This window comes from Leptonotus elevatus, chromosome 11, assembly GCF_054856555.1.
Source record: "Leptonotus elevatus isolate MCC_2025b chromosome 11, RoL_Lele_1.0, whole genome shotgun sequence".
NCBI lineage: Eukaryota > Metazoa > Chordata > Actinopteri > Syngnathiformes > Syngnathidae > Leptonotus > Leptonotus elevatus.
The window spans coordinates 4,075,679-4,095,418 of NC_141249.1; the positions used below are offsets into that span (position 1 = coordinate 4,075,679).

The 19,740-nt window shown below is 39.7% G+C and overlaps 1 protein-coding gene across 2 annotated transcripts in view; it reads left to right on the forward strand.

Moving 5' to 3' along the window:
- The window catches only part of col24a1 (collagen type XXIV alpha 1), a 120,932-nt gene that overhangs the window by 25,015 nt on the left and 76,177 nt on the right, over positions 1–19,740 (forward strand). For both annotated transcript variants that reach the window (XM_086089053.1, XM_086089054.1), the window contains exons 4-6: positions 5,411–5,464; positions 11,922–11,975; positions 19,518–19,571. In XM_086089053.1, coding sequence (XP_085945179.1) covers positions 5,411–5,464; positions 11,922–11,975; positions 19,518–19,571 — 162 coding nt within the window. The remainder of the gene's footprint in view (positions 1–5,410; positions 5,465–11,921; positions 11,976–19,517; positions 19,572–19,740) is intronic.

The following is a 19,740-nucleotide window of genomic DNA, read 5'->3' on the forward strand; positions in this document are numbered from 1 at the left end:
ACCTGCCAGCTTCCTTTGTATTGCCTGCGGGCATGCAGGAGTGACATAGCTGAACTTGCCCTTGTTGTTTCAGCTTTCCCATTTTAGAATCTGAGTAATAATAAGAGCATGGTATTTTTTTTCTATTATAAACATTATATTCAATCTGGAAAATCTGATTCAGTTAAGTGTATGTAATGTAATGTGATAAAGATTGTGCTTTCGCATAAATATAGAGTTGGGCAATGGAAGAAACTGCATCAGTAATCACTTCCTGTAGGACATTGAGGAGAAACAGATCAAAGAACCACTATGACCCAGATATTCTCATTTCACTGTAATGTCTTCAATAACATGGTTCAATTCAAACGAGTGTATTATGCACATTCCAATTGATCTCCTGGGTACAAGCTTAAACATCTGATGCAATCAAACTTACAAAAACACCCCTCCTTTATGTGTGAATGTGACGTCTAGTAAGTAAGCGGTTTGTAGGATAATAATGATGTTGTCTACTGTATTAAGCACAGGATTTTTTTTTTTTAAATGTATGAAGTCAAAATTTCATACAAAATATTTCTTAATTGGCCAAAGCACTTGGCCTTTTTCTGCTGTTATTTTTGATTGTATGTTTTGGCTACTTACAGGCCTGTTTTGAATGCAAGGTCAGTTGAAGTTCAGTGTCTCTGTCTGTCATGACCTCTGCGCTTGAAAAACAAAAAAAAGCTGGTTTCCTTCCTCAGGGGTAGTATTTCGCTGCCTTACAGGCATGCTTCCAAGTTGGCTGTACAGTTCAGCAGCTTGACCCTACTCTCTGTAAATCTGTAATCTTGAAACACACACTTGATCTTGAGTTATTCTTACACATTCGTTTTTATTTTTATGTGACAGTAGTTTAAAATAACAAATACAGTACATGAAGTAATTTCCCAGCTACTAGTTATGAATTCTGAAGCAAACATGATAGTATGTGTGTTTTCAGTTTATAATCCAGCAATCTTTCAAAGTGAGTCCTTCTAGTCAGGATGCTGCAGCTGCAGCATAATTAGCATGTAATAGCGGTAACATTAGTTTTCTGTGACTGTCCATGATCTCACCCTTTATTGTGCAATAAAAGTCTAATTAATTCATTCCTATTCTGGGAATAGGGTTTCCCTTGCTTATGCTATTTGAAGTTGAACTGGAGTCTTTCAAAGCTGACTGCAGTGCGGGTAAGAGGCAGGGCACACTGCTGTGGTTGCCAGTCAATCGCAGGGCAACTATAGAGAAAAAATAATAATTCAGGATGACATCACATTAGTGTTTAGTACATTCAGTTGATTACCTGGATAAGGGCCACAGTGAGAACATGCAAACTCCACACAGATCAATGAAAAACAAGGTGAACAATATTGAAAACGAGTGTTGAGACTACAGTTTCAACATCTCTACATTTTTAATTGTTTATTCTTTGTCATTGTTGTTTTAACTCACTTTAAGTCAATATATTTGGTTGTATTTGGCTTTCACTAATAAGACTGCAGTAATGTTGATCTGCAGTCCATTGTACTAAGAGATTGTTCTAATGTTTTGGATACACCATTTATCTACAAAGGGTCAAAATATTAGCACTCGTGCAGTTCTGTAGCTGATGATCAAGTTGTACGATGCATACAGTTGTACATGCAGTATCATATAGTAGGGGTTCTCCAATTTTTTGGGTCCAGGGACCTCTCACGGGGAATATTTTTTTCCAAAGACGTCTCATAATCCAAACATCAATTAAACATAACTGTCACGTATACCCGTAAATGTCAAATCCAGTTTATTTATATAGCCCTTAATTACAAAATAGTCTCAAAGGGCTTCACAGGCCCACAATTGACAAATATAAACAACATCCTCTGATCTCAACCCCTCAAGTGGGCAAGAAAAAACAAAAAAATCCCATATGTGTGAAAAAAAGAAAAGAAGAGTCCTTGAGTTACCGCCGGCTTTTGCTTTAGCCTTCCTGCTGTATCAAATAAGTACGGCTAGGGGTTTAGGGTTATTTTTAGTAAGACAGGTCATTATGGAGAAATAATTAGATGAAATCAAATCTGAGCTTCTTTGGGTTTCAGCAAGATATTGCCCAATGCCTGACGGAAGACCTCTGGCGCATTCCATTTGCACTCAAACTCCCACATTTTTTATTTAGTGTTTTAAGATTCGGGTTTGTGAACCAGAGAGTAAGTCTCTTATGATGAGTTTTAAGTCTTAATGGTGATATAGAATCGAGGGCATTCTACAGAACAACATTAGAATAATTTGTCAAATCATGAATTGAACCAGTATAAAAAGAAAGGAAGCAATTGCCAAAGGCAGTAGCTCAGGAAGCATTGCGACTGGTATATCTTTGGTTGTGGTCAGTCACTGAGCCGAGACTTCAAATTTTATGAAGTAATACCAATACATTTGAGGTTCTAATCCAATCTAAAGTATGGATTATTATGGATCACTTTAGTTGTTATCTCTGTTAAACCGAAAGTACCATCTACAATTTATATGAATGTTAAAGTCACCCAAAAATAATAATACAGAGTGACACAAAAAACAAACAAACCAAAAAAAGGGAACTTTTTAACCATTCAATAAAACCGAGAGTGATGGAACAAAAATATGTTATTCATATAATTGAAACCTTAAAACATGCCATTTACAATCAAACAATGATGGAATCCCAGATATCCCAGCTAAGATATTGCAGTGGTCAATGAGGAATCTCAACAGCAGATTTCAATGGATTCGTACAGTAAGATGTCATCTACATAACGTAATAAAAAAAAGAAAATACAATTCCAACATTGTTTCTTAAATGGCATGTTTTAAGGTTTCAATTACTATGAATACAATATTTTTCTTCCATCATTCTTGGTTTTATTGGATTGTTAAAAATTCCCCATTTTTTGTGTCTCCCTGTATTACCGGTAGTTAATAATATTATTATTATCCCTCCGGTCCCCCTTTTTAAGAAGGGGGATCGGAGGGTGTGTTCCAACTATAGAGGGATCGCACTGCTCAGCCTCCCTGGTATTCTATTCAGGAGTGCTGGAGAGTAGTGTCCGTCGGGGAAGTAGATTCTCGGATTCAGGAGGAGCAGTGTGGTTTTCGTCCCGGCCGTGAAACAGTGGATCAGCTCCACACCCTTAGCATGATCCTTGAGGGTGCAACCAGTCTACATGTGTTTTGGGGACTTGGAGAATGCATTCGACCATGTTCCCCGGGGATTCTTGTGGGGGGTGCTTCGGGAGCACAGGGTATCGAGCCACCTGTTACTGGCTGTTCGGTCCCTGTACGACCGGCGTCAGAGTTTGGTCCGTATTGCCGGCAGTAAGTCAGATTCGTTTCCACTGAGGGTTGGACTCCAGTTGTTCATAACCTTTATGGGCAGAATTTGTAGGCGCAGCTGAGGTGTTGAGGTGGTCCGGTTTGGTGGCCTCAGCATTGCATCTCTGCTTTTTGCAGATGATGTGGTGTTGCTGTTGGCTTCTTCAAGCTGTGATCTCCAACTCTCATTTGACCGATTCACAGCCGAGTGTAGAGCGGTTGGGATGAAGATCAGCACTTCCAAATCCGAGACCATGGTCCTCAGTCTAAAAAGGGTGGAGTGCCCTCTTCTGGTCGGGGATGAGATTCTCTTACAAGTGGAGAAGTTCAAGTATCTTGGGGTCTTGCTCACGAGTGAGGGCAGGATGGAGCAGGAGATCGACAGACGGATCGGTGCAGCGTCTACAGTGACGCGGACTCTGTATTGGTCCGTTGTGGTAAAGAAGGAGCTGAGCCGAAAGGCAAAGCTCTCAATTTACCGGTCAATCTACGTTCCTACACTCACCTATGGTCACGAACTGTGGGTGGTGAACAAAAGAACAAGATCCTGGATACAAGCGGCCAAAATGAAATTTCTTCACAGGGTGTTCGGGCTCTCCTTAGAGACAGGGTGAGAAGCTTGGTCATCTGAGAGGGACACAGAGTCGAGCCGCTGCTCCTCCGCGTTGAGAGGAACCAGTTGAAGAGGCTCAGGCATCTGGTTCGGATGCCTCCTGGATGCCTCCCTGGAGAGGTGTTCTGGGCATGTCCCACCAGCGGGAGGCTCCGTGGATGACTCAGGACACGCTGGAGAGACTGTCTCTCGGCTGTCTTGGGAACACCTTGGGATCTCGCCGGAGGAGCTGGTTGAAGTGGCTGGGGAAGAGGGAGGTCTGGGCTTCCCTGCTAAAGCTGCTACCCCTGAGACCCGACCCCAGATAAGCGGTAGATAATGGATGGAGAGATGGATGGATTATTATCTGTTTGAGTCACAAAGTTCAGGAAATTCATCTAAAAAGCCAGAGTAAGGGACAGGAGGACAATAAAAAACAGCAAGATAAAATGGCTGTGAAGTTGTAGAGTGCATGAGAACCTCAAATGTTTTAAAGGTGTTGTTAGAGCCATAAGGGCTAAGTTTCAGAACAGATTCAGAAACTAGAGTGAATGTTTAAACGTTTGTTGCTAGCTAGACATAATTGATTGTGCAATAAAAGTCTAATTAATTCATTCCTATTCTGGGAATAGGGTTTCCCTTGCTTATGCTGTTTGAAGTTGAACCGGAGTCTTTCAAAGCTGACTGCAGTGCGGGTAAGAGGCAGGGCACACTGCTGTGGTTGCCAGTCAATCGCAGGGCAACTATAGAGAAAAAATAATAATTCAGGATGACATCACATTAGTGTTTAGTACATTCAGTTGATTACCTGGATAAGGGCCACAGTGAGAACATGCAAACTCCACACAGATCAATGAAGATAAGCGGTAGATAATGGATGGAGGGATGGATGGATTATTATCTGTTTGAGTCACAAAGTTCAGGAAATTCATCTAAAAAGCCAGAGTAAGGGACAGGAGGACAATAAAAAACAGCAAGATAAAATGGCTGTGAAGCTGTAGAGTGCATGAGAACCTCAAATGTTTTAAAGGTGTTGTTAGAGCCATAAGGGCTAAGTTTCAGAACAGATTCAGAAACTAGAGTGAATGTTTAAACGTTTGTTGCTAGCTAGACATAATGCACACCTGGAGGGAAGTCAGATTTTTCTGATGATGCGTCACGATCATATCAGAGCATGTCATTAGCCCAAAGATCACAAAATGCTGGCCACAAAACTGGCTTTAGTGGAGGTTGACACTTTTCAAAGTCTGATAGTAACAATCTCTTCTGCAAAATGTAACTTCACCCCTACTGCTGAGAGCTTCACAAAAATAGCTTTTAGCTGAATACAGGTTCCCGTCTTTGAACCTGGCGGCTCTTAAATAAATATTGCACATATCACTGTGGCGGCTGGGACAGTGAACTGCATGTTATTGCTTGCCATTAACATACTCTAACTCTCTTTTCTTTCTTCCCTCTAATCTCTCTCTGTCTGTCTCTCTCACTCTTTTCTAGGGTCCTCCTGGTCCCCCTGGTTTGCCCGGTCCTCAAGGAGCAAGAGGCTCTAGGGTGAGTAACATTTGCAAACTCAGCAGGTTGACCATGTTGGTGCATGTCAAAGTCCAATATAGGAGACAACATTAAAAGGTTCAAAAATATAGTTTTTTTTCTTTCTCATTTAAACACTTCACAAAGGAAAAATCCACATACTATAAGTTCATGAATTCAGGACTGTACATTAATTGAATACATGAAACTACTGGTGTGTGCAAAATATCCAAAATTCAGGTAAACAGCAACACAAGTGTCATGAAAAAACATGGATTATATAATAATATTGCATGTTTAATAATAGTGTATATGAGTATTAAAACTTACACATTGCTTAGTTGGTCAGGACTGACTCTTCCCCACACTCAATCATTTGGTTAACTTCGGGCAAACTTCTGCATTATTCAATACTGGCTTCTGTCAGCAATTATTTCCCTTATTTAACAAGCTAAGCTGTACAATTCTAATATTTTTGCATTTAAATTAAAATTTGTGTTTTTTTGTGTTGTGGTGAGATTGTTCCTGTTACCGATCATCATAGTGTGAATCACGTGATTCACATTTACGATGAGTATGCAACATGTCTATTTACGCTATTGTTGGTGTTATTCCTTATCACCACTGGGTCGTTTCCTTTTACGTTCAGACCTCTAAATCACACCCTTTCTTACATGAACTATCTGTGAAAATACAGTGGAACCCAAATTAAGGAATTTAATCTGTTGTGAGCCTGCTCCTAACTGAAATAAATGGAAGTAGAATTACCATAAAATCCCGTGAATGAGACACATTTTTTCCCATATAAAATGATCCAAAATTGTCATTCATAAAAAAACAATGAAAATTAAATAAAATACATTTTGCCTAGATGTTATAGGGAAAAAAAGGCATACTTACATTCTGTAACAATCTGTAGTATTACCTCTTTGTTTTGTTGTGGCAATTTTTGCCATGGACCTGAGCAGTTGTGTGAACTAGGACTGTTACCCTTTATCGTGAAAAGTACATGTGGACATTCAGCGCATTTTTGCTCCCTACTTGGCTATCCAGTAGCTGTCTGTCGCTCGGCCCAAACCATCACGTGTTGCCGTTACAATTCCAACATGATATTTAATGTCTAGGGTTGCAAATTTATGTAATTAATGACCTCATTTCAAAACATTTTGTGTGAATAGACCGTGAGCATAACTAGTCAAGCTAAAAGTAGCAACAATTGTTCATGGTATCCACGATGGAGCACGCAGCCAGTGGTGAGGCCAACTTCAAAATAACATCTTTCCAAACGCTGACCTTAGTGCCTTGCTCACTTTTATTTTGAAGTTGTTCCCAGCAGCGTGTTGCGGCACGACCGCTGACTTGACACATTTTTTGAGTCACGCGGTGTCTCGCAAATGTTTGCCACCGGCATCAACAACACAACATTGTCCTAAAACCAAGTTCAATCTCCAATTCAGGACACACACAAAAACTACCGGTACTTAATTATGCTGACATAGTAATAATAATATTGATGCATCGGATTTATATAGTGTTTTTCTATCTAATCAGATTCTCAAAGACACTTTATAATGGAATGGAAACATTGTTCATGCACAACCACACTGTGGTGGCAGTAAGCTACCTAAGTAGCCACAGCTGCCCTGGGGCAGGCTGACAAAAGTGAGGCTTCCAGTATGCACCTACGCCTAACATTCGCACCTACCATACACCAGTGTATTATACAGCGCCTGTTGCCAGCATTCAGCGCCAGCTCCAGCGTTAGCCGCTAATTGTTAGCTAGCCTGCAGCAGGCAAGACGGCAGGAGCCATCGGATTACTTTTCAAAGGCACTATGATAGGCCCTGCATGCATTGATGCTGACAGCCTGACAGGCTGATCACTTCCTAACTCAAAAGGTGCTGTTGAAACTGGCAAAGTCGTTATTGACATAGATCAAAATCTATGGGAAAAACACTGAAAATGAGGCAATATTAGCATTAAATATTAGCATTAAACAACAAGCTTGTTTCACTTTTATTAGAGAGTAAACGAGGGAAAAAAATGTTGGCCAGCATAAAAAAATATGCCAGCAAATCATTATATATATATATATATATATATATATATATATATATTTATATATATATATATATATATATATATATATATATATATATATATATATACACATTATACACAGAGAAAAAGCAGCTTTTTTAGGTTGATTTTGGGGGGGAGTATTATACACGTCTGCATATTATACACTGGATTTTACGGTAATCAGTTCCAGAGCCAGAAACAAGTCACCTAGGGCAGACGGCCAGCAAGTAGCTGAGTGTGTGTGGTCCCTGGCACCTATGGGCTGAGCATGCCATAGAGACGCTAGGCAGAAAGCCTCTGACTTTCTAGTTTCTAGGGCAGTGGTGACCAAACTCGGTCCTCGAGGGCCCTAAATCTGCAGGTTTTGGCTGTTTCTTTTCTTCTCCAACACACCTGAAGCTCATCAGCAAGCTCTGCATGAGCCTGATAATGATCCTGTTCAATGGATCAGGTGCGTTGGAGCAGGGAAACATTCAAAACCTGCAGGATCTGGCCCTCGAGGACCGAGTTTGGACACCACTGTTCTTAGGCTTTCTAATAGCACTATTACTTTTCACTTTATTAGGAGCCACGCTAACAGCTGATTTACAACAAAACTAAAATATTCGAACGACATTCACGCTGATCACTATGCATGGATGCTCTAACTGTTCGCAAACTGAAAGTTTGCTGTCGTTCGTGAACCACTGCAATATTTGTTAAATGGAACTTGGGTTCCACTGTTCTGTAATTTTGTCAGCCAGCCAGCACCACTTGTCAGCCATACATTTTACTTGCCGGCATGTCGTAATATGATGGTTATGATCATAATTACTTTTCAAAGGCATAAAACCGTATGCCTGTTTTGCTTCCTCTCTGCTGGCTTCTTACGATGATGGACATGAGAAAAGCTGGTCAAAAGTGAAACATGTCTACTCGTAAAAGGTTGGAGAACACATGGAAACCTTCTGAGTCATGAAGCAGAGACAGAGCGAGGCTTGGAGTTATTATGTGGTCGGAAGCTTAGGGCAGTGTGCGGTCAGTCTGGGGTTTTGTCTCTGCTAGCTCAGCATAGTTTGACAGACTTATACTGTTTCGAACCGTTATCAAAGCGTTTGAAGTATGCCGCAGGATATGGAGGAGGCATTTGTCATGGAAACAAACAAGGTTACTTTGAAGATGCTGTTTAAGGTTTCCAACCATGTTCTTACATGCTAATAGTGAATGATTCTGTCGTCAAGGCTTTAATGAAGAAAAAGCTGCTGCCTTTGTTTATATGCTTCCTTTTTGTCACAAAATTGCTGCTTCCTGAGATCATTTACCGAACTGTACTAAAAATAATAATATTTGGCTGTATCATTGTTAGTCTAAACCTTGATAAGTTCAAATACAAGTTCATGTGTATTATTACTTAGAAAAAAATATAAATAGTGCATAACAAGCTTTATACCACAGCTGCCTTAAATTAACACCTGGTATTTATTATGAATGTATGTTTCTTTAATTGTTAAGTGTGAACATCAATAAGTTACAGTAGAACCTTTTTTTTTTTTAAACCTGAATTATATTTTTAATACTATATTAAATGTTTATCCAGGAATTTTTCCTTCCAAAGAAATGGTAAAGCTCATAGTTCTTGAATTTTCCTGATTAAGATGTGAAATGATAATTTTTGAGGTTGCACGTTAAGCTTGATTAATTTCTCACTTCCCCAGAAAACCTTGACGATCTAGGCTTTGTCAATTCTGTTCAAAATGGTAAAATATCAACAGCCAGCACTTATATTTTTGTTTTAAACACATTTTTCAAAAATGTCTTGAATATTTACAGCAAATGTTCTCATGTTTATGACATGGTGTAATAAATGTGTGTATTATCTATTGGAAATAAATAATAATGACATATACTCGTTTATGGGAAAGCACTTTTGACAGACTGAAATTAAACTGAATGAAAGAGAAAGATGTTTCTTCCAGGCCCTTGGCTCAAGTGGAGTGCAAGCCTGGCCTGTAAGCAGCAGGGATGCAGATGTGCAGGAATGTAGCCTATTTATTGTGTGTGGCTGTGATTGTGTCTTTTATTGTTTGTTTGTGTGTGTGTGCGTGTGGTTTGCTTTAATTCTCACATACCTGAAGTTAAAGGAATGAAATGCCTTAGGTGCACCAAGAATTGATGCCGAGGTAATTTATGAATGATAATTCAAGTTGAACAAACATACTGTAGTTAAACAGCAGTATAAAACTAAAATACAAGTATTAAAAAAGAAAGAAAAAAAAGAGCACCCTAAAACACACAGTTAAAATAAAGTGCACATAAATTAAAATCCAAAATTTAACATAAACCACAACAACAGGAGAAAATAATAATAATAATAATGGTAATAATAATATTAATAATAATAATGATTGTATTTTCTACTTAAGTACTCTTGTATCTAATTAAAAACATTCAACCAATTGGTGACCTGGAAACCCTCCTACTGTACACTACCTCTATCTCGTCTGCAGTGTTGGGAACGTTACTTTAGAAAAGTAATTTTTTACTCATTACTTTCTAACAAAAATAACTGAGTTAGTAATTGAATTACTTCATAATAAAAGTAACTCGTTACCAGGCAAAGTAACTATTTTCAATACTTAAAAAAAATGGTTTATATCAAATAATTTGGATTTTTATTTTTTTACCTTATTATTATTATTATTATTATTATTATTATTATTATTATTATTATTATTATTATTATTATTATTATTATTATTATATTTTTCTTTTTTATGCAAGGAATTCAAATTATGTCCAGGCTATATAGGGTGTTTTCATTTATTTTTGTAAAATATTTATGTCACACAAATGCCTAACTCTATAATGACACATACCATATATATACTGTATGTTCTACCACTGCCATTTACTACATCAATCAGAATAAAAATTAAATAAATACTGGATAAATGGTGATTTGTGGACAGTTGTAGCACAGACGGTTAATAAGAGAAATACAATTGTTGGCGCTATTAATTAAACTAGGTGTGTGTCGCTATGTGACTTATCTTTATCTCTGTCATGGTGCTTCTGGAGTTGTGATGTCCTGTAATGGTTCTTGGTGGAACAAAATTGTCAACAAATCGCTCTTCATGGGACGTGGACTTCCTAAAATGCTAACATCATGTTCATTGTGATAGAAGACACGTTGTGACCCGCGGTACCTCCAAAATAAAAGTCACTACGCATTCCAGCTGTCAAGACACCTTTATTGTGACGAGATGCGACAACAACAGTGCCTCTAACTGTGCGCAAAATATATTTTAATGAATGGACTTACCGGAATCTACCTAAGCTTACTTTGAGCCTTGAAATTAATAAATAAATTGTAATGTAACGCATTTCACATATAATAACAATAATGGTGTTTCAAATATGGGGAAAATAATTAGATTAGTCAGTTTACGAAAAAACGGTATTATTCCCAACGTTGCTCGTCTGTGACTTTATCCCAAATAATGTTGGATGCCTGCTGGTCCACCAGCTGCCTGTTGGTGATCTCAAGATGTATGAAATTGTGGTAAGATCTCCCAGAGGAGAAAGAAAAATATGCTCCTTCTCCATTTACTTTGCGGAAATCCAGGGTTTAATCCCTATCGTTTCACAGTCTAACATGTAAAAAGTTTTTTAAGTATCCACTGACCATTATGAGGGTGCCAGGGTGCTGAAACTATTAATCCTACGATAACAGAGTGTTTGACGTCATTCGCATTGGCTGTGGCTGATGGTTGAATGTAAACAAACAACTGCACTTTTGGCAAGTAACCTTATTGCTGGTGTGTTTAAAGGAGGTACGAGGACTCCACCTGACATCAGTGATTCTGTATACTGACACACAGTAGGCACTGCATACCTCAGCGGATAGATAGTCAAATTTACTCTACAAAATTTACTGAGTACTTCCTTTACCTGCAGTAAATTATAATTATTCAAATCCGACTTAGTCATATACAGTTATCACAGTTGTAATCCTTAATTATTTTTTATTTATTTATTTATTTATTTATTCATTTATTTATTCATTTATTTATTCATTTATTTATTCATTTATTTATTCATTTATTTATTCATTTATTAATTATTTTGTTCAATAACTGAGGCCCGTATCAAGTTTCCTAAGAGAAGGTGTGATGACAGAATCTCTTGGGCATCAGTATGAAGAATAATATTAATCGAATAAAAATAATCTGTAATAAATCATGTTATTGGTTTGAGGTGATATCACCCACCAGGATGTTTCCAAGAACATGCCACAATCATGCCTTCATGGAGCAGCAGGTATTCATTGCTGTATATGAGTCATCGTCACTACTTGGCTGTTATCAGTGACTAAACATAATTGCGTTTACAGCGTTCTCGCTCTTGACTTTTTCAGGGTCCCGATGGTCCACCTGGAAAGCCTGGACCAGCAGGACCACCAGGACCCAAGGTGAGCTTTTTGACAGTTTCTTCATCGTATCTGGAGGGGGAGTGAGACAGATGGGTTTCCTATGAACCAGAAGACACTAGCCAGAAATAGTTTATGTATATTCGGCACCAACAATTCAGTCCACCCATGGCAGCAATTTTTTTGTTGCAATAAAAGTGTAATAAAGTTAATTATATTTTATTTTGCACCACTTGCAAATAGCTTTGTTTTACATATACAAATGAAGGAATAAACACTGAGTTAACCATCACATGGAAGTGTGGAGGATGTTCACCATCATTTGGCAGGCCCACCTGCCAATCACTATTGAAGATAGCAGTGTCATTAACTGACAAATAACAGGACATTGTAACAGCCTGAGGACGTGCGTTTGACTCCTTGTTTGTAAAAATGTGTCTGTTGTTAAACTGAGAGCCTTGATCTGTGTCAAATGAGCAAATTGCTTGTCCCGGTTGTTGAATGTCTGAATGTGCTTCAACTTCCCAGTATATAATCACTTGGCATAAGAGTGATCAGTAATGGTAAACATTTTTCAAGTCAGGATTAAACAATAGACTTAATTAGGAATTGGTTGTTATTAAGTTGTGCTCACTAACAAGACAAATTGTCCTACTGTACTAATTGTACTGCATGTTTTGGCAAAGGTCTCACTCATTTGCTCAGGTCTCAGGTAATGTCGCCGCTCAACTGTTTTCTGAGTTTGGACGTGATGTTCACAAGCTGAGCCATGATTGGTTGAACCTGAGCCTTGAGCAACTGTGATGCCATTTTCAGTTGACAGCAAGTAACAAAATGGCCACCCCCTGAGATGGTTAAAAATGGCTGGATTTTGCTCATATTCCACAAATGCCATATTAGTCAACATGCTGTGTTTAGATTAGTGGAGCTGCATAGAACATATTATTCTAAAGACATTTTTAGGTTGACTTCTCCATTAAGAATTCCAATGAATGTGAAATGGCAGGAACGTGACTTCTGTCAACAACTCAGCACACCTCTGACTCACGGTGCAGCTGTAACTCAACACAGTAATTCAACACATCAATAAGCCCAACTACGTAACATTATCAACAGTGTCGAAATCATGCCTAGACACAAGCGGAGGGTCCTGAGCAGCCACCATTTCCAACTCCTATGATGCAATGCAATATGCATTTAGAAGAATTTAAATACTTTACATATGAATGTGTTGATATTTTCTTAACAAAAATAATGACTTCATACCGTTATACAATTTAGCAGCATATCGAACGCCAGAACAATGGGTTTGCCTAATATTGCGGCCAGACTTCATCAGTTGCCATAGTAGTGAATGCATCCAGTTGTTGTGCAGCTCTTTGTGATGGGGTGAGGTGGTATGCTCGTCGAGTTGACTTTAATGTGAGCGGGCAAGCTAGGGCCTGATTGCTGCCAAGCTTGTTTGTCTATATGAAGGGTTGGGTACAACGTGTGTGCAAGATCCAGAAAGATCCATTCATCCATTTTCTGTAGCCTTTGTCGTCATTTAGGTCTGAGTGAGCTGGAGGCTATATCATCTGACTGTGGGAAAGAGGTGGGGTACACCTTGGAATTCTCACCAGGAGGCATGACGATAAAATAGCAGCATTGATCTTTCATAAACTAGGATCTTTTGTAGCCATAGCTTTACTTGAATTAACTTTCAAAGCTCAATTTGTTGATGTTTTAAAAATACTTTTGCCTCTGATTGCCTTATCCTACTACTGTAGAAGTAGTTGTACCTTTAGCAATAAGGCAATTTTGATGAGATTCTTTCTGGTACACTTCTTTTCCTTTCAGCTTTTCCCTTCAGGGGTCGCCACAGCAAATCAGTTACCTCCATCTAACCCTGTCCTCTGCATCCTCTGCTCTCACACTAACTCTGACTTTATCTCCAAAGCCTCTAACGTGCTGTCCCTCTGATGTACTCATTCCTGATTCTATCCATCCTGGTCACTCCCAAAGAGAACCTCAGCATCTTCATCTCTGCCATCTCCAGCTCGGCCTCCTGTCTTTTCCTCAGTGGCACTGTCTCCGGACCAAGCAACATCGCTGGCCTCACCACAGTTTTATAAACCTTTCCTTTCATTTTAGCTGAAACTCTTCTATCACACATCACACCTGACACTTTTCTCCACCCATTCCAGCTTGCCTGCACACGCACCTTCACTTCTTTTCCACACTCTTTATTGCTCTGGACTGTTGACCCTAAATACTTAACCGTCTTGGTCTCTTCTCTATGTAACCTCACTCTTCCACTTGGGTCCCACCCATTCACACACAGATACTCCATCTTGCTATGGCTAACCATCATTCCCCTCCTTTCCAGGGCAAACCTCCACGCCTCTAGCTTCTCCTCCACCTGTTCCCTGCTTTCACTACAGATTACTTTGTCATCTGCAAACATCATAGTCCATGGAGATTCCTGTCTAACCTCGTCTGTCGTCCTGTCCATTGCCATAGCGAACAAGAAAGGACTCAGAGCTGATCCCTGATGTAGGCCCACCTTCACTTTGAAATCCTCAGTCACACCTAAAGCACACCTCACCACTGTCTTACAGTCCTCATACATGTCCTGCACCACTTGAACATACTTCTGTGCCACTCCAGACTTCCTCATACAAAACCACAGTTCCTCCCTGGGCACCCTGTCGTAAGCTTTCTCCAGATCTACAAAGACACAATGCAGCTCCTTCTGACGTTCTCTGTACTTCTCTATCAACATCCTCAAAGCAGATACTGCATTTGTAGTACTCTTTTTTTGGCATGAAACCATACTGCTGCTCACAAATGTTCACCTCTGTCCTCAGTCTAGCTTCAACTACTCTTTCCCATAGCTTTATTGTGTGGCTCATCAGCTTTATTCCTCTGTAGTTAACACAACTCTGCACGTCTCCCTTGTTCTTGAAAATGGGCACCAGCACACTTCTCCATTCCTCACGCAACCCTTCACTATCTAAGATCCTGTTGAACAACCCAGTCAGAAATTCTACTACTACCTCTCCTAGACACTTCCATACCTCTACAGGTATATCATCAGGACCGAGTGCCTTTCCACTCTTCATTCTCTTCAATGCACTTCTCACTTCATCCTTACTCATCTTTGCTACTTCCTGGTCCACAACAGTCACTTCTTCTACTCTTTGTTCTCTCTCATTTTCCTCATTCACCAACTCTTCAAAGTATTCTTTTCATCTTCCCACCACACAACTGGCATCTGTCAACACACTTCCATCCCTTAACTTTATTACCCTAACCTGTTGCACGTCCTTCCCATCTCTGTCTCTTTGCCTTGCCAACCTGTATAGATCAGTCTCTCCCTCCTTACTGTCCAAGCATACAAGTCATCGTAAGCCCTTTGTTTGGCCTTTGCCACTTCTACTTTCACCTTACGCTGCATTTTCCTGTACTCCTGTCTACTTTCTTCAGTCCTCTCAGTATCTCACTTCTTCTGAGCTAACCTCTTTCTCTGGATCCACTTCTGCACCCCATTCCACCACCAAGTCTCCTTAGCTCCTTTCCTTCTAGATGACACACCAAGGACTGTCCTACCTGTCTCCCTGACCATTATAATAATGAATAATTTATTAAATGATTCGGTTTTGCACTGAGGCACAATGTCGTCTCAGGTATCAGAATATTTCTGCTCTGCACTTTATTAATGACCAGACCTTAAGTTGCGCTTAGTCTTTGTTGTACTATGTCCTACACTGTGTCAAATGTTTATACTGGGTTATTTTATGGGTATTTATGTTTTGGGATTTGGCACTTTACCAACTCTGCTGTATGAATGCTCCAAACAAGGTTTCGTTGTTCCCTTGTGACAATGACAATAAATATTCTGAATCTGATCACGTTTGCTGTCATCTGGAAGCACTTCCTGACCATCCAGAGTCTGTCTCAACTCCTTCCTGAAAGTCAGACAACACTCTTCCTTTTTCAGCTTCCACCACTTTGTCCTCTGCTCTGCCTTTGCCGTCTTTGTCTTCCTCATCTTCAGAGTCATCCTACACACTGCCATCCTATGCTGTCTGGCTACACTCTCACCTACCACTACTCTGCAGTCGCTGATCTCCTTCAGATTACACCGTCTACACAAGATGTAGTCTACCTGTGTACTCCTACCTCCACTCTTGTAGGTCACCCTCTGTTCCTGTCTCTTTTGGAAGAAAGTATTCACGACAGCCATTTCCATTCTTTTTGCAAAGTCAACCACCATCTGTCCTTCTACGTTCCTCTCCTGGATACCAAACTTGCCCATCACCTCTGTTACCTGCACCAATGTGTCTATTAAAGTCGGCACTAATGACAATTCTAGGGATGCTCTGCATCATTTCATCAAGGTCCAACCAAAAGTTTTCCTTCTCCTCCAGCTCACATCCTACCTGTGGTGCATACCCACTAACAACATTGATCATCACACCTTTGATTCCTAGCTTCAGGCTCATCACTCTAACTGACACTCTTTTTACCTCCAGGACATTCCTATTAAACTCCTCCTTCACGATAACTCCCACTCCATTTCTCTTCCTATCTACACCATGATAGAATAACTTGAACCCTGCTCCTAAACTTCTAGCTTTGCTCCCTTTTCACCTGGTCTCCTGAACACACAGTATGACCACCTTCCTCCTGTGCATCATGCCAAGGAGCTCTCTCTATTTTCCTGTCATAGTTCGAAAATTGAGGTCCCTACTCTCAGTCCTAGACTCTTGGTGTTCCTCTTCTCTTTCTTCCTACGAACACACCTTCCTCCTCTCCTTCGACCAACAGTAGTCCAGTTTCCACCGGCACTCTGTAGGTCAACAGCACAGATGGCGGTTGTTGTTAACTCGGGCCTCGACCAATCCAGTATGGAAGTCATATATTTGATTCGCATGTTTGATTTGGCCAAAGTTTTACGTCGGATGCCCTTCCTGACACAACCCTCTGTATTTATCTGTGCTTGGGACCGGCACAAGAAGACACTGGCTTGTGCGCCCTTACGGCTACATTTCTCTTTCTGGTACACAGTGTTTGTAAATGAATAAAACTAGCAACAGGCAGATGTTGGCAAGATCGAGGCAAGATAATGAGCCAATAATGTATACGGGTACACGGAAGCATCACTAATCAGTCAATTACACCAAACAGGAGAAGTTTCTGGTAGAAGTTCCCACTGTGATAGCAGATGTAACTGACACATTGAGTCTACCAGCAAGGATGTGGTCAGGTTGTTGTGATGGTGGCTCCATGTACGTCCACATTGTTCCTCTAATTTTACTTGTAAATGTTGTTCAGCGTTGCAAGAAGAGAATGACCCTGCTGAATTAGCAGACCCAGGGTGTCAAACTCTTTTTAGTTGCGGGCCATGTTGTAGTTATAATTTCCCTCACAAGGCACTCACTGGTGTCGGGACGAGCCTCCTCTGTCACAATTTGGAACATTTCACATTTTTCCACAAATCTATATTTTTAGTCAGTCCACATGTTGGTGTTATTTTTGCAAATTACTAACCAATGTAAAGTGTTGAAAATGACATGACTTGCACTCTTTGGCAATGAAATGTTTATGGTTGTACAAACTGAAAAGTAATAATTATGGAGTTTCAAAGATTCTGCCCAACACCAGTCATATACAGTACACAACAAATTCATGGATAAATCGTTTGGAAATCAGAATTCAACTCATAACAGTTAGTTCAACTATTGTTCAAGTTGTTATATACCATCTATTGGTGAACTAACAGAATGCAACAATTTTGAAGCACACATACTACGGTGCCTCAGAGAGATCATACTTTGCAAGGCTACCACAAATTATTACTGATTATTATTTGGAGTGTGTGAGAAAGTAAGCAAGAACTCGCTGGAATTGCTAACAAGAGCGGTTAGCAAGAACTAGCTTGAGTAGTTAACAAGTGTGGCTAGAAAAGCTAGCGAGAGCAAAGCAGAGAGAGCCAAGCAGCAGGAGCCCGAATCACGAGACTCGGCAATGACCACCCGCAGGCCCCAGCTGTGGAAGGTAAGCAGCGGTCGACCAATTGGGTCTGACACTAGCTGCAAGCACCACCAGAGGCTAACTACGTTTGTGAAGGTCTTCTCCTTCGAGTATCCGTAGCAGAAAGATGGTCGCAAAACATGTCAGTCTCCTGTAAGGTGCGGCACGACCTACTGTATGTAAAATAATTACTAGACGTACGCTTATATAAAAAATTTAACACTGATCTGATAGAATATCTTCTTTTTTTTTTGCATACTATTGAAATTATTAGTGGGTTTTTAAAACGAATGAATGATTAGTTCACCACTCGATGCTAAATAATACATACTGTCTCTTTAAAATGATATTTGGTAACACAAAAATATTTAGCAAAATCAATGTTATTAATTATTTTTTACATATGACAATTAGACATTTTGGTACTGACTTTTCATGGAAGTTGACAAACTTGATTTGCTTTCGTAAGATAATAAACTAAAATTAGATTGACCTGTGCCTTACAATGGTCACCAGTCATGCACATTGCAATTGAGAATGGGGCACTTAATGGCAAATGATCCTATGCCAGCTTCATGAAAGTTAGCTGTGTCAACGCTAGCAATGGCCCACTTGTGACATTGTCCCTTTAATGTTCTTGTTTCCTAGCCACTACATTTTTCACACAAGATTGTACAACCATCTGCACTTGCACACAAATATGATAATTGTTAATCTAATGCCCCAGTGGTTTGTCTGTGATTCATTCTCCCATCTAAACCCCGCTATCTGAGGGCGGAATGAGGGATTGTGATTCTCCGCTTCAAAACAGAAACATATATCCAATTGACATGTGGAAGAAGTTTAACACTACTCAAATGTTTTAGGCACAATCTGAAATGTTTTTGATGAGGCGCTAGCACGACTTAAAACAGGCTTGTTGTTGTTTTCCAAACTACTTCATGGACTGCTCAAACCATTTGAACTCTGCTGTCCTGGAACTTTCACACCCACCGTCAGTTAACTGTCAGTTAAAAACATGAGAATGTCCAGGCAAATGTAATTTGAGGTGGAAAAATGGTTTAGAATATATGACTAAGCAAGATGCAAGTCTGCAACATTCGTGTCAGAACCGGATGCGTCAAGGAATTATATGAATTTGAATGCATCATATTTTTGTAACATTCAGCAGGAGTTGGCACAAGTTTTGTTTCCAATGAGCAATTTCTAATAGGCAATAATAATAATTATAATTATACTTTGCATATAAAAACAATGAGTCATGCAGTAGGCATTGGTGGGTGGATGGGAAAAATAAATCCAAGATTTTAGAAGAAACATACATGGCCACAACATTAGGGAAAACCTGCACCAGATGATGTTCATTCAAAATGTCAGCTAATTCAGACATTATAATCTTCAATGTTGATTTACTCTTTCAGAGATAAAAACAAAGGAATAGCATGAGATTTTTAGTTTGAGATGACTGATTTACAAGACCAGATTTGCTTCCTGTTATTAGCTGATGAATCTGAAACAGATTTAGGTTGCTCATCATGTCCTTAACCTGCGACCTTGTCAACCTAGGGTTCAAAAGGAGACCCGGGGCTGTCTCCAGGTCAAGCTTCACCAGGAGAAAAGGTAAGGAATCTGCCACGGGTGTCTGTCTAGACTCTTCTTCTCTTTGGCGGTGGGAGGCCCTTTTGCTTTTTCCTTCATGCTTTCCCTTTTGTCATATGTCATATGTCATACTTTCCTCTTTTTCTTCCAAATGCAATAAATATTTTCCAGTGCAACACAGCTACACGTC